The sequence below is a fragment of the Phlebotomus papatasi genome, chromosome 2, assembly GCF_024763615.1.
Source record: "Phlebotomus papatasi isolate M1 chromosome 2, Ppap_2.1, whole genome shotgun sequence".
In the NCBI taxonomy this organism is placed as follows: Eukaryota; Metazoa; Arthropoda; class Insecta; order Diptera; family Psychodidae; genus Phlebotomus; species Phlebotomus papatasi.
In genome coordinates, this window is record NC_077223.1 from 31,032,304 (window position 1) to 31,047,609 (window position 15,306).

The 15,306-nt window shown below is 36.7% G+C and overlaps 1 protein-coding gene across 1 annotated transcript; it reads right to left on the bottom strand.

Moving 5' to 3' along the window:
• Window positions 1–1,469: 1,469 nt before the first annotated feature.
• LOC129803461 (ubiquitin carboxyl-terminal hydrolase 7) lies at window positions 1,470–15,266 on the bottom strand. The gene is made up of 4 exons (XM_055850043.1): window positions 15,118–15,266; window positions 13,797–14,863; window positions 7,735–8,533; window positions 1,470–3,840 (listed from the first exon to the last, which is right to left on the bottom strand). Exons 2-4 carry the CDS (start codon window positions 14,590–14,592, stop codon window positions 1,974–1,976), a joined length of 3,462 nt encoding a protein of 1,153 aa, XP_055706018.1. The 5' UTR covers window positions 14,593–14,863; window positions 15,118–15,266; the 3' UTR covers window positions 1,470–1,973.
• Between the last annotated feature and the right edge of the window lie 40 nt (window positions 15,267–15,306).

Genomic DNA, 15,306 nt, shown 5'->3' on the forward strand with positions numbered 1-15,306 from the left:
GGCCGGAGAAGGCCGGATGATTTCAGTATTACTTGCTTTGATTCACGATTCTTTGTATATTAAATACAAGTGATATTGAACAAAAAGTTCGCAAATTCTTACATTATTGGCTTCTTTATGTCCGATTTTTACTACAAACTCAACTTTCATGGTTCTAAGTTCAAACCCCACTTTTTCAGATCAAGAACCGCTGTATCGTTAGAATATACACATAGCCATATCCTGTCTTTTCTATGTCAAATAAACCCCTTCTAGCATGTCGATAAGCAATGGCAGATTTATTGTCCCACCCACACTTCAGCTATATTGGAGATCCTCAAATATTCATTTCACAGTTACAAGTCAAGGGCATTCAACCCAAAGAATATACCTGTTAACTGACACACTTGGCCTTGACCTAATACCCAGAAAAAGGTTTTCAAATGACCCTAACGTGCGAATTTGATAAGAAAAAGGGGTATTGAAAGATTTTATGAAATCCACAACTCAGAACGTTAATTTCATAAGCTGGTTTTTCGATCGGTCGAATATCCCATTACACTCATTTTCGGTTTCACTAAATTTTTAGTGTTTATTATAGCTCAGGTTGCGACCTTTCATTGTACATTTTATTGTAGGATAGGTAGTTAAGTTGCTTAGTTTTCAGTTGAATTGTTTTGAGCTAATTTTGTTTATTTCGAAATATGTTAATCAGTTAGAAATCAATTAGCTCCTTATGGATTAAAAGATGGTTATTATGAAAAAAAATCGGTTAAGGAAGAGGGGGGGGGACAGGGAGACCTTATCAAATATGGTCACCGAATACAACATTTATTTGTAGTGTAACTTTCTAAGAAAAGCATTTACCACAAAGAATTCAAATCAGAAAAGAGAATGAAGGAAAATATTATCAAAAACGGCGTGATGTCAAACTTACCATATTTCTATTTCTATCAGGCAATTTTTTTTTAGTTATCCAAAAAAATTTAATTTTTGTATGATATATAATGCGATGGACGCAAGGTTCCGGTAATTTAAAATTCTACGAGTTTCTTGAGACTGAAATACAGTAGAGTCTTCTAAATTCGAACGCTCAGGGGGTATTTTTGACATTTCTCACCTCCCAAATTCGAACGATTTTTTCAAAACTAACGAAATTTATGTGAGATTAAATTGTACTTTGAATCAAATTGCCGTGCTTTCTGGCAAGTTTTGGTCGTAAACATACTTCCTTTTCTTTTTATACGATCATAATGTATGTAAGCAATCAGGAAGAAGCATATAAATATGATTTTTATTCATCCAGAATACGAATTTATTAACATAACCCCACAATTGACATTTTGAATCCAAACGTCGCGTCGTTCGAATTTGAGAGATTCAGATTTGAGAGACTCTACTGTAATCTATCAGGAAAGGACCAAAAACATTTGTGTAGTTCTATAATGTAAATGTGTGAGCTATATAGAAATTAAAACAGCTCCACGAAATCTAAATGTATGACCTTTTTATTAAAAATCAATTAATCGTGAACATCGAATTGTTAATACTCGAATGCAAAAGAAAATAAAAATTCACAAATCTCGAAAGTCATTCCAAAGAAACATTTTACACGTGTATGTCACCATGATTTACAATTATCTTTTTTCTTGTATTTTGTTTTTTTTTTTACTTTATTATATGCTCCATCATTGAATTTTGCTCAAACTTATCTTTACAAATTTTTTTTTACTTCAATCTACAATAGAAATTCTAGTGTAAAAATTAATATTTGGGATTTTGGGAAATTGAGGAAGAAATGGCCAGAAACTCAGTAAGAAACTGAAGAGGGATGGTGTTTTTTTTTGTTGCTGGGGAGGACGATGCGGGTAGGGAAGTGAGACACAATGATTGGAAAATGGGAAATTGAGGGGAGGTGGGGTGGTTGTTGGGATTTCAGAAGTGGGATAATTATATTCAATATTGGCGTTTATAGCAAATATATAAGTAAGAGTTCAATTGTAAATCTTAATCGCTTTTTCAAGATAGCTAAAGCGTGATCGTTTCTGTAGTTTGTTGACATGCTCCAGTCCGAAGTAGGGGGCTGTCTGTCTGGGATTATTTGTCGTCTGACTCCGGAATTCATTGACATTGACACATCCTTCATCTTCGGTGATATAGTCAATTCGGTTCATCGTGAGAATGGCCAACTTGTACTTCTCCCACTCCTTATCCGGCACACTAAGTTTAGCTTTAATGCGACGCCTCAGTGAAGCATATGGTTCACCATTCTTCACTTTGATGAAGAATGGTATACCAAATGAATTGTAGATATCCTTGTAGAAATGCGTTACAGGCACAAGTTGCTCATCAGCAGCTAGATTTACCTCATCCTTGGGTACCTCTTCAATTCGATACATCTTCTGATTGGTCAGTGTCTGTTCAGCACTTGTCTGCAGGCATTCCAGTAGGGTATCTTCAGATGGTCCCATATTGAGCTTATGACCAATAATTTCTGCCAAACGCAACCTCCTCGAACCACCATCTGAGAATTCCACTTGCTTAGCTGCCTCATCGAGGAGTGTCTTAACTGTGCCACATTTACTAGGATACAGCACAATCTCCTTCTCTTCCTTGAGATTTGCCGATACCCATACACACTTAAATTGCTTCTTCGTCTCCAACTCATTAATATTCATCGAGAGGATCTGATAGAAGATTTTCTTGGTGCTTTTTGGCTTATTGTAGATCAAAATGTCCTTCAATGTTCCATCATAGGAACTCCTAAGTGCATTTCCCGGGACATCTTTGTATGTTTGACATTTGAAAAATTGTATCTCATACGGATCAACATTCATTCTCTGACCAACAACCTTCACCCATTGATCATATGACATTCTCTGTGATAGTTCCAATGTAAAGCCCGAATCATTGGGATTGGTCTTATCAATGAAGGTCACTTCAACACGATACAGTAAATCCCTGAAGTAGTCCTCAACTGTTGGCAATTCCAAATTATCTGCCTTTTCGCGCTTCTCAAAGATAACAATATCCCCATCGGTAATTTCTCGCATGCTCTTCTCAATGGTCTCGTTGAAATTATTAATTCTCACAACATATCCACTTGCCTGTTCTTCATACAAAATCACTTGGGTATCCCTTGACCATCCAACACGATCCAGTAGATCCGGCACCAAATCTCCAATTTTCATCGTTAAATTGTAGTAACCATGTCCTACATAGTGAAGTTTCTTCTGATTTGGATCGTAGTATTTGAAGAAGAGTAGAACATCGGTTTCCTTGTCAAATACCGGCAAATGAGCCACTCCTGAATCCGGTGATAGCATTTCCAGAAACACCGTCCATGGATTCTGACTATCTGCTACTGTAATGACAGATTTATTGCCATCATCCTGAATGTCAAAAACCATCGGTCGTGTCAGTTGACTGTGCCGCTGTGACAGTGGCCACAGACGCAACTGTTCAGCCGGAGTCTTAAATGCTTCCACCAACATTCCCATCAATTCGGTCATGGTAGCCGTACGTTTCACCCGAAACACCCTCAAATGCACCTTTTCGTAGTCAAAGAGATCTGTCACCTGGTGCCCTTCGAAGTATTCCTCCAGCACCACATGTACATTCATGTAGGCATTCGCCTCACTACGTTCCGACCTACGCACCTGCTCCATACGCTTCTCCTCCGACAGACGATCCACCAATTCACTGGGGATGTCCTGTTCGATGATATCCTGCAGAACTGTGGGCAGGACTGAGTCCCTGATGTACACCAACATATAGGCATTACTGCAGTGACGTGCCTGAAGGCTCAGGTCATCATCCAGTCCACCGTAGTTGTATTCAATGGCTTCAGCCTTCGTGCATCTATCAAAAACAAATCATTCATGCATTTTTCTTTCTAAAATTGATTAGGATTAAAATTAATATTTGTCTATGGGAGAGCCTCAAGTGGATCAGTGGATAAAGTAGTGGCTCTATGACTATGAGGTCTCGGGTTCGAAGCTGAGCAGCAGCAGAAAAAGATTTCTCATGCTATACCGGTTTTGTATTCGTCCAGTGAATGAATGGAATAGTAATGCCAAACAATAAAGGCTGGTACGAGAACGAGTTTCGACATGAAAGTGTTACTTCAGTCGATACAAATATTCACTGTCACTGATCCCAAACACACACCGGAAGGGGTGCTGTGATATAATAATGGCACTGATTGCCCACAGACCTGTGATATAGAGCGGCTACCCGTATCGGGAAATAAGATAGAATAGGAGTGGGGAAGCATGGGGGAGACTGGGGCACATGAAAACATTTTCAATAGATGCGAATTTGAGGCGATTTTCCAAGCACACAGTGATTTTTTAGAAAATATTTCTTAGCTCATGTTTTACCCTTGGCTATAGGCAATACATCGAAGGTAATGCGGATACTGGAAGACAATTTAGTTTTCCATAAAAATAAAATTTGTGTCACTGTGCATATTTCTTTTTTCACAAAATACCTGGGGTAGAAGTAAACACTTTCTGGGGAGGATGTAAACACCCTTTTTTCCACCCTTGAAATTAACTTTGCACCACTTTCAATTATTTTAATTACGTAAGAGATTTATAAAGACTGTATATTTTTCAAAAAATCACTACACTTTTAACAAAGAATAATTAAAATAGCAAAAAAACTAAAAGCATGCAAATCAAAGACATTTTTCAATGGATTTTCCCCATATTTTGACATCATTTGACTTCTTATTAAACACAACGAAAAATTTCCCACCATGAGATGCAGCTGTCAAACGAATGAAATGAAGAAGAAGAAGACCAAATATTTTGCCATGAATTCTACACTCGCGACATCTACAATTACAGGAGAATTGCCTGTTTACATCTACCCCAAATGCTGTTTTCTGACCAATTATTAATTCTTTTAAAATAATGAGAATCTCAATTTCTCTAGTAAATTCATTAATATAATCCTAAAAGATGTAGGAAAGAACTGGTAGTGCTACATTTCGATTATTTTACACAGTTTTTAATTTCCAGATGGAAATCCAAATGACCAAAATAATCGAAATATCAACATTTTCGGGAAAAACGACTTTTATTTTTAAAGTATTAGGATTTTATTGACCAATTCATCTGTGGACACACATCCCCATGGTATCTATGAATGCTTATGGGTTTTATCCTTTGGAGTCTTAAAATTAATGACAAAATCACAGTGTTTACAACTACCCCAGTTCCCCCTAAGGGGCCCAATTCTGGCCTGGATGCACAGGTAATCCGAAATGGAGAACTGACCCCTGGCAAAATCTTATCTTATTTGTCTATGAGTCGATAGAACTCTTTCAGATCTACTGCATCTAGGCCAATTACACAATGTGCAATCCCTATTTTTCCACTTTACACAATTAAAACAAAATTAAATTGGCAAGTTGAATGCTATTAGTTGAACTGAACTAATTGAAATTTCAAATAAAAACCACAGAAAAAATCAGCTTACAATTGAAAATGAATCAAATAAATTGCATAATTTATAAAATTCAGCCCTTAGTAATGGCCCAAGTGAAATAAATAGTAGTAAATAGCGTAAACTTCATTCAATTTGCTGGTTGAATATTTCTACGATTATCGTGTGTAATAGAATAAATTCGATTGTCGTAGTAATTTTTCAACCGATTATCTATCGCAACAAAAAAAGTCAACTTTCAACTACTTTCCTTTGAACTCGTTTTTCTTTTTATATTTTGTGTAATTTTAGTGGAACTTTTGGAGGAAAATTCAACTTAGGGTAGAGTCAGCCCTTTTGGCCATGTAAGCACTTTTGGCCACCTAAAGTAAAATCACATTGTAAGGCTATTATGAGTTTATTTAGAACAGGAAAATGGGTCTTATTTCGTGACCTCTATTCTAACGAATCAGAATCCCATTTTCGTGTGAAAAAATGGGAAATTTTCTAAGAGAATCACCAGTGAGGTGATACTCTTTATTTTGGACAGGTGTTTTTCTCACGAAATTTCGTGAAGTTTTTAGCTTTTGTGATGAGTATGTTGGACAAATGCCTGGAGAAACAAAGGAGCATCATCTCTACGAAAGAGAGGTAACGAGAAAAGACTTAAAAGGCTCCCGAAAAGGCCAGGGGGAATGCGCGAATCCGCACGTACTTGGATTACCGAAGTCAACTCACTTTAATGAATGATATGGAAAGTTTCCGGGCTTCTTGTGACATTATACGTTTCCCTTACATGAACAGGAAGAGGATTTGATAAGATTGCTTCATGAAATGAAGAACAAGGGAGCATCCTGTTGAGGCGGATTAGCTGTCCAAATTTACAGCCAAGTTGTCCAAATTAATAACCAAGTTGTCCAAAATAAGAGTCAAATTCACCTCTACATATCAATTCATTTTTAAACGTATTAAGAATAATTTTAGTAAAAACAAAGACAATAAACCCTTGCCAAGTTTCTAAACAACCCTTCTGAAAAGAGAGTAACAAAAAAAGTCAATTAGTATCGAAAATCTCGCACTTAAAACTTGGAACATCGATGCTTATAAGCAGACTGTACAAAATTATGAGCCTTTACCCTATGTACCTTATAACTCTACTCAACATTAATCCCCAAAAACCAACAACCAGTTCCACATTTTTTTCATTTATTTGAATCAATACCAATAGGGTTCGGTCCTCTTAAATCGTTTAATTGGATGAGGAAAAGAAAGGTAGAAAAATACAAAATCAGAAAATTGGAACAAAAAAAAAAGAAAGAATTTAACCTGACCCAGCCTGGTAGAATTTAGCGATGTAGATCAGTGATGATCCGGCATGCAAGGGAAGGGAGTTGAACAAGACAATTCCGTCGATAAAGATACATTGTTCGCGATAGCTGGTCAGAATAAGCTCTCGGCACCAAGGGTCACCGCACCCTGACCGAAATCCCAGGAATAAGAAGTAACGTAACACGTAACTTCATATCTTGGAAACCCATCTCGATATGTGTTTGGTTCGTTTCCAAAGAATATTGCATCGTTTTGCTGTACAACATTTTCATACTAAAATTTGTTATGTTAGAGGCCAAGAAAGGGATTTGAATAGTAAAGTTTATATCATCCCCAGAAAAGCTATAAAGCCATTGTAAGCAGGCGTCGACATCGGGGCAAACCTAGGACAAGGTTCTTGAAGCAAATTCAGGATCTTGCTTTGGAGTGCCTTAGGATCCACCGGGAACATCTTCCTGAAAAGGTGGAAGATCGACAGACATGGGCTGCCAACCTGAGTATGTTAGGTCCGCGACCCCGATAAGGATAAGCGGTTAAAAATGAAAATGAATGGATGAACATTTATAGTAGACAAAATTTTCGGAAGCGCATACAGTTAAGACTGATAAATCTGAAGTCGAAAAATTTTTGACTGGAGCCTATTTCCAAGAACTAGGATAATTTGAAATGGTGATAACGCAATTGAAAATATCAGTGCGTTTCTAGAAAGAATATCGGGCATTACTTCTGAAAGATTTCAGGATAATTATAAAGTGGACCTCGAACTGGTAAAAACATTTGTAAACCGAGTAAAACCAAAAAAAATTGACGAGGAAAGCTCGAACTCGTGCGCACGGATTCTGTTTTCCATTTGTTGAACTACTAAACAAGCGGTCAAGCATTTTCTAAAGATAGAACGCTTTGAAAACCATCAGTTATTACCTAAACCCTCAGAATTCATCTTAAAATAATAATCCCTGGATTAAAAAAAATGAAAATGGTAAGAAAACTTACCTAGAAACAACATCATCATCGAACTTGCACCACTTTCCGTCACCCAGTGGATTGATGTAGACAACATAGTGACCACCATGATTGTCACCAGAATGCACCAGAACGGCATGAAGTGTATACTCGGCCGGTGTTTGCTCTGGTTCCTGCAGATAAGCATCCAGTGAAATATGTTCGTAGAACTCAAAGCGATCATTGAATTTGACACTGTTATCTGTGACAGGATCGTATTGGAAACGCATGAGATGGAGATGGAGGACGGGTGGGAATGAGACAAAGATCACTCCTTTCTCAGCCTCTTGCAGTCCATGCTCTCCAGCATCGTACTTGTTGTCGTCATCGAGTGTTTCAGTGGCCACGTAGTCCTTGAAACTCTCATCGATGTTCTTTTTACCCTTGATATTTAGCTGGATGTCATAGAAAGTCTCAATGCGTGTACTTGTGTACTCAACATTCTTGCACTTGATGTATGAAGACATTTTTCCTTCAAACAGCCGAGGAATAGTACCCTCGAGGCAAGTACCCTTCATTTTGCTCTCCAACTTATCCAGCAGGACACGCAAGAATTCCTGCACATCGTGCTGCATGAAACTGTCAAGGGTTTCCCATCCAAAGCTCTTAGTGAGCTTCTTTGTGCCCACAGGCTTGTCGGAGAACTGAAGCTCATGGAAGACCCGCTGAAGGGCCAGAGCTACACTCTTGCTACTATCATCTGCCTCTGTGGGCATCTTGTACACCGCCTTCCGGAGGTGATTGGTGAAGTAAAGTGTCTGCAGCAGGGAGTTCATGTAGCACGTGGCACCTGCATTGACCGAAATAAGGACTATTGAGTTTACGGAAAAGCCAAAACGCAAAGCTTAAGGAAAAACTTTCAAGATGTTGAGGAAGAATATGGATATTAAGCGTTCTTCTAGAATAGCTAGAGATAAATAGAGACTTAGGACAGTCCCCATAATGGTGTCTACACACTAGAAGCAATTTTCGTCAAAAATTGCCATTTAAAAAAAAATCCGACGTTTCTGCCTACAAGAATAGCGGAAATTTTCTTTAAAAAGGCATTTTTTTTTAAAGAAATTGCTCCTAATGTGTAGAGGCCTTCAGTTGATCCTGGGACCATTAACATGCCCTTCATTTTTCCCTACTCCTCTCAAAACCATTTTTGGGAGGTCTTGCGATTACTGAAGGTCAATTTTTGAAACTCTCACTCGCACCCGCGCGAGCCCTTTAGTGGCCGAGAGAAATTTACTTGCACACTCCGCAAGTTCAAATCATTCTCTAACGACTTCTCTATAACCTAAAGTACTAGGTGCACGTACTCAAGAATCTGTAGGGTGTGCGAGTTAATTTCTCTCAACTACTAAAGAGCTCATGGCTGCGAGTGAGAATTTCAAAAATTGGCCCTCTGTATTAATGAATATGTTTTAGAAATTATCTAGGCGGACGAGGCGGCTATTTCGTCCATATAGGAAATTGCAGATGAATTATTATTGCTAATAACGGTTTTTCAAGGTCAAAGGTTACAAGGGCTCTAAAAAGGGTACTTCTCAACCGAATGGAATCATGTTTGGGCTCGTTGGAAAGGTCTTGGAATTTCTGACAAGTCTAAACCAGTTTCAATAGCTTACGAAGCGGCAATGAAGCGCTTGAACCGATAAGTAATTTTTATTCGAATATCAATTGTAATACTCCTACATAAGCTAATTTGGGGGGTCCTTTGAGTGATTTATAAATCGGTAAAGAACCGATAAACACTACACAAAAAAAATTGTAAAATTATTCGTAAATGTTTTTGAATTTCTATTGGGGACTGACTTATGACGTCTACACACTAGGAGAAAGTTTCGTCAAAAATTGCCTTTTTTAAAAAAAATCTGACGTTTTTGTCTACAAGGATTAGGGAAATTTTCTTTAAAAAAGGCATTTTTTAAGGAAATTGCTCCTAGTGTGTAGGAGAGGCCTTCACGATATGCTCGTAAATCGTATAACCCACAAACAAGTTTGTAAAAGTTTGTAGTTTTTTCGCAAACATTACTCGTAAGATGAGCATTTGACGAGAATTTTGTGTACTTTTACAAACACTTGTTTTTCAACCGAATGGTATCCTGTTTGCACGCGTTGGAAAGGTCTTGGAATGTCCGATAAAACTGAACCGGTTCATAACCGATAACTATTTTTTATTCAAAATTCAATTATATTGCTCCTGAGGTGTATTTTTGGGCAATATTTTGAGTGATTTATTACTCGGTTCAAATCGGTTTTAAACCACTAAAAAAAACGATTATAAACCGATAAGTAATTTTCGTCCAAATATCAATTCTATTACTCTTAAAACTATTTTGGAGGGTCTTTTGAGTGATTTCTGAATCGTTCTTTAAGTCGGTAAATAGTAAATAATGCGAAAGTACACAGTAAAAAAATTACAACCATTATGGTTGGTAATTTTTGCACGAGTATTATGGTTGTGAGATTTTTGTATTGGAAATTTTGTGTATTGATTTTTGTGTATTGTATTGTTGTGTATTGTCAATTTGTGTATTTTATAAAACGGTTTCTTTTCTGTACTTTGATTCTACTGAGTTTTTGTTCGGTTTATGTGTATGATCTGTTAAAAGTCTATCTAATAAATAGAGAAAAAAGAACAAAGAAGAAAAAAAATATGTAAGAGCAGGTCTGAGACTTGATCCCAGAACCTTGGCACATTTTAAGAATCCAATCAATTATTCTAGAAGACAATTAGACGGTTAGAAATGCGAAAAATGATTAAAAAATTGCAATAGTAAACAATGAAATTTTGACAGTTCTCACACAAATTTCCCATATAACAATAACTTTTGTTTGTAAATATGTTTTCAAAATTTCCTATAAGATTGAGCAAGATAACTAGATCTAGATTTCACTCACTCTCATAGAAATGTCAAAAACATGTTTAAAAAACAAATGTTATTGTGCGCTGGGTATTATACTGTGTACTTTTCAGGTACAGCATTTAAGTGACGATTTCGAGCACTTCTCAAAGCCTGGGACGCTTTGGCACCCCTTTTTTTAAAGCAAACTTCCTTCATTCGTCTGAAAATTATGGCTTGGAAGCTTTGAACCTTGTTTTTTTCAATAATTCAATTTATAACGAGTATAGAAAATCACTCAATGGGTCAAATGATAGAGCACTCGCTCTATGATGCAAGTGTCCCGGGTTCGAATCCCCTTTAGGTCACCAGGAATTTTTCTGGCGTTAAAGGCGTTCAGATTGCATCCAGTGAGCTACACTGCACTTGATTCCACGGGCATGGGACTGACAACCTCATCCCGTACAAGAAAGGATAATAATGCATGTCTAGAAATCCCTTTGCGGGAAGGCCTTGTTCCTTCATGGAATTTTGTGCCAGCATTATTATTATTATTATAGAAAATCGATAGTCTGACTAATTTTCCCTGTTTCATCATATTTTTGTAGAAGTTGCTTTGATGGCCTTTTTGTCTAGATGCAACAATGACCTTGAACGATTCCTTATAATAGTTTTTCAAGGTCAAAAATTAAACAGTTCTAAAAAGCATATTTCTTAACCGATTACGTTGAGTTCATTGGATTCAATAGAAAGGTCTTCGAAATCCGGAGAAATCTGCACTTGGTTCTCAGAGATTCAAAATCAATAATTACTTATTATTCAAATAATTTGTTTCTATAAAGTCTTTGGTAGGGGAAAGTGCTCTCCCTTAGAACGTTCATCCCTTCGAATAATGTGAATTTCTTTAGTTTTTCGTAAGAGATTTACACTAAATTATTACGTAATTATCAATAATTGATGATAAGCTAACTAATATTTAATAGAAATGTGTAAGTCTCTTAGGTAAACTAGAACAAAATTTACATTATTCGAAGGCATGAACGTTCGAAGGGAGAGTACTTTCCCCTATGCTTTGAATAAAATAACGCTTTTTAGTTTGCAATTGTCCAATTAATAATGAATATAGCTTTAGCGTGACTGGAGAAATAAGTCGATATTATTGTTATCTGAAGTTCAATCAATATTTTAAGTGTTTATTTTAGCGTTTGTTATATTCAAAATTAACGTGAAAAGACATATTATAAAAATCGATTACAGAAAGTATGTTTAAGCTTCTCAAATAGAAAGAATCAATTCTTCCAATTTTCTTGTTCGAAAAAGTTAAGATAACGGGTTCTATTCTGCGAATAAAGATAAACATAAAGTTTCAAAATAAAGATTTTAAAAATTTCAAGATTTTGCATTCTGCGATCTTGGATAAAAAGTCGAAGAAACGCAAATAAATAACGCAGATTTCAATATCCAAACTGTCACTTATGCCTTGTCTGCCTTGTCATTTTGGCACTTTAGTCAACCAAGCCGATTTCTTGGTAGGAGATATTTTTTCTAGTTAATTTTCACGACAAAGAGTGGAAATTTTCTTTTAAAATTGTGGTGGACGAGGAAAATCTTTCGGGTGGTATGAAATAGCTTACAAAATTGACAACTTTAAGTGCAAAAGTCCTGGAAATAATTTCACTTTTCATACACTTCTCCGGTACTTTGAGAAAAAAAATATTTCCGGAACAAAAAGAGCTTGAAATTTATTGAACATCAAGAAATCAGAGGGAATGTTTTATAAATTTTAGACGATTGGATTAAGGTACAGAAACCCCGAATTTTATATTCAATTATTTTTAATGTAGATTTATGAGTGCAATTTTCACAAAATATCTTAGATGGTTTTACCGGTTTAAGAATCAGGAAACATCTGGCAGCAAAACAGAGTTAGTTAGTCAAAAATTAAAATTTTGTTTAACTACATACTGAGATGCAAGAGATCCCTTCAACTTCAAGTCAGTCATAGAGAACCCAGATAACTCTCAGCTACCGGTTCATCACTGTTATTGTCATTAGATCGAAAAATAATGATCACTGTGTAATCCAACGCTAATACCAACGATTTTAACTGCTCGAACTCCAAGAGAGAGCAGTTTCCACAATCTTTGTCGAACTAATAAGATTTAAAGAATAAATTCAGTTCGGATTTTTAATTCATCAAAATTTTACCGTCTTCTGAAATAATACATCTTTTCGAAGTATGACTTAATATAAGTATTTTTTGTAGAAATAAAAAAAAATAAAGTTGTATTTATTGTATTCCTAATGTATTAGCGTATTACCCTCTTTATACTTCCTCTACATCCTTAAATTTTCTAATAAATTAAAAGATCTTCCATGGCTTTAATGCTTTTCAAACGAGTTTCAAAACGCAAATAAAGATTTCAAAACACCTCGAGATCACCTTTGAAATCTTTATGAAAAAATAAAGAATATTGAGGTTAGAATCACTTTGAAATCTTTGGGCGCAGAATACCAAATCTTGAAATATTTTTATCCAATCTAAAAATAAAGATATTTGACAGCTTTATTATGAAATTTTGATTGTAGAATACCAAATCTTTATATTTATCTTTATTTCTTCATATTTATCTTTATCTTTATTCGCAGAATAGAGCCGAACATTCCGCAAATGTTTATTTTATCCTGCAGTATTGATCCAAAATCGGTGTAAATATTAGCCTTTTCATGTGTATTAGGGGTTAAAGTTACCCTTTTTCATGTTAATTTTACTCTTAAAAAGGTGTAAAATTAACATTAAAAAATGTTGATATATTTTTACACCTTAAAAGTGTTAAAGTTATGAGGGAAAAAAGTTAATCGCACCCCCGTTTTTTCTCAGTGTAAAGAAAATTGAGTTTAAGAAATCCAATTGGATTCTGTCTACACTGAGAAAAAAAGAGGGTGCGATTAACTTTTTTCCTCATAACTTTAATATTTTTTAGATGTAAAAATATATCAACATTTTTTAATGTTAATTTTACGCCTTTTTAAGGGGAAAATTAACATGAAAAAGGTAACTTTAACCCCCAATACACCTAAAAAAGGTAATATTTACACCGATTTCGGATCAATATTGCAGGGTAAAATTAACATTTCCGGAATGTTATTTTAACTTTTTCGGATTTCTCAGTGTACAGTCGAAGGGGATAGAGTAGAATTGTGCCAAATGTGTGTGCTTACCTTGGTTCTTGAGACCAACGTAGCCTGTGTACTTTTTGCTGTCCCAGAAGACACCGTGAGGCGCCTCAGCCACTACATGAACCTCCAGGACAATTGCATCATCCATGATGTATCCTTTCTCGGGATCGAGAACATCACTCCATGACATGAAGTGACTGAATCCCCAGTCATTCTCCTTGCTGTAGAACACATGGGTGATCTTCCGGCTGAGTGGTTCGACGTCCGGCTTAAAATTGTGAATGCTTAGATCCGCCGTGGCTTTGCATGTCCACGATGGCGAATCATTTTCACCGTTGCACTGCAGGAAGAAGCCCAGGGAACGGTTGTCGGCCTGTGGTCGATCACCACCCTGTGTAGTCCTTGGCATCACCATGATCTTCCATGGGAGATTACGGACGTAGCATGGTGGCGATAGAAGTTGCTCATTGAGCTTACTGAATTCTTCCACGCGAAATGTAAATGTGGCTTCTGATCTGGCATGATCTTCTTCCTCCATTGTTGAATCTTCACGTGGTGGCTCAGCTGCTGGTGTCTGTTGTTGTCCAAATGGATGAAGGGGTGATGTTGCTGTTGGTGCAAAATCAACATTCTCCTCCATTGGTAGTGTCTCGTCGAATTCTTCTGAGCGCATTGGTGTGTCACAGACATTAGCCGGAATGACATTAGCATCGATACACTCGAGATCTTGGGTGTCCATCTTCTCTACGGGTGCTTCAACATCCCGTCCATTCGTGTCTGTCTCCATTTTTTTGTTGTTACCCTCAGCCGGGAGGCGATTTAGGGAGTTCTTCTTCATCAACCACTAAGACAACTCCCACACTTTCTCTACTTAATTGGAGAATAATATTTTTTTCTGCCCAAATGTCACTTCTCTTTGGTCACACGTGTATTTTCTCTCTTTCACTCTCACCTAACTCTAATCTCTCTCCTGGTAATCCCACCAAATCCAAGGGTGATGTCTATCTCTGCAACAAATTTGCCGTCTCAGAAAACACAATATTTTTTTTTGAGTATGTGTTTGATGTGTCCGGAAAAAAGTGACAATCTCTCTTTCTCCACACCTTGCACTGAACACCCCCCGCGCAATTCGGCCATTGTATGGAAAACAAAGAAAAGCCAGTATTATTCACTAAAACAAATACAAAAGATTTTTAGCAAAAAGTACGAATGAAACCTGGAAATTTTCACAGAAAATATCACCTAATTGGACACACACAACCTTTTTTGTTCCCCGGAGGGGGTTGAAAGAGACACTTGACAACCATGGTCAATTCACTGGCTTTTTCCACTTTAAACACCATAGTAGGCTGCTCAAACTCACCTGGAATCGATGCAAGGGATACTGGGGAATTGTGTGATAGTACAGCAGTGACCAATAATTTAGTAATTTGGGCACAAAAGACCACTAGAAAATTCTTACAATCATCTTTTGCTGCTTCTCCATGGATGTACTAAAAGCGCCAAAGTGTCACTGCGGTGTACTAAAAGGCGCCATTGCAGTGGTGGATTT

Excerpts from the sequence above, each read along its gene's own strand:
- LOC129803461 (XM_055850043.1), bottom strand. The coding sequence starts at position 14,592 with ATGAAGAAGAACTCCCTAAATCGCCTCCCGGCTGAGGGTAACAACAAA. Across the intron at positions 8,534-13,796 it reads CGTTGGTCTCAAGAACCAAG|GTGCCACGTGCTACATGAAC; the intron begins GTAAGCACACAC and ends CGGTCAATGCAG. Across the intron at positions 3,841-7,734 it reads GATGATGATGTTGTTTCTAG|ATGCACGAAGGCTGAAGCCA; the intron begins GTAAGTTTTCTT and ends TGTTTTTGATAG.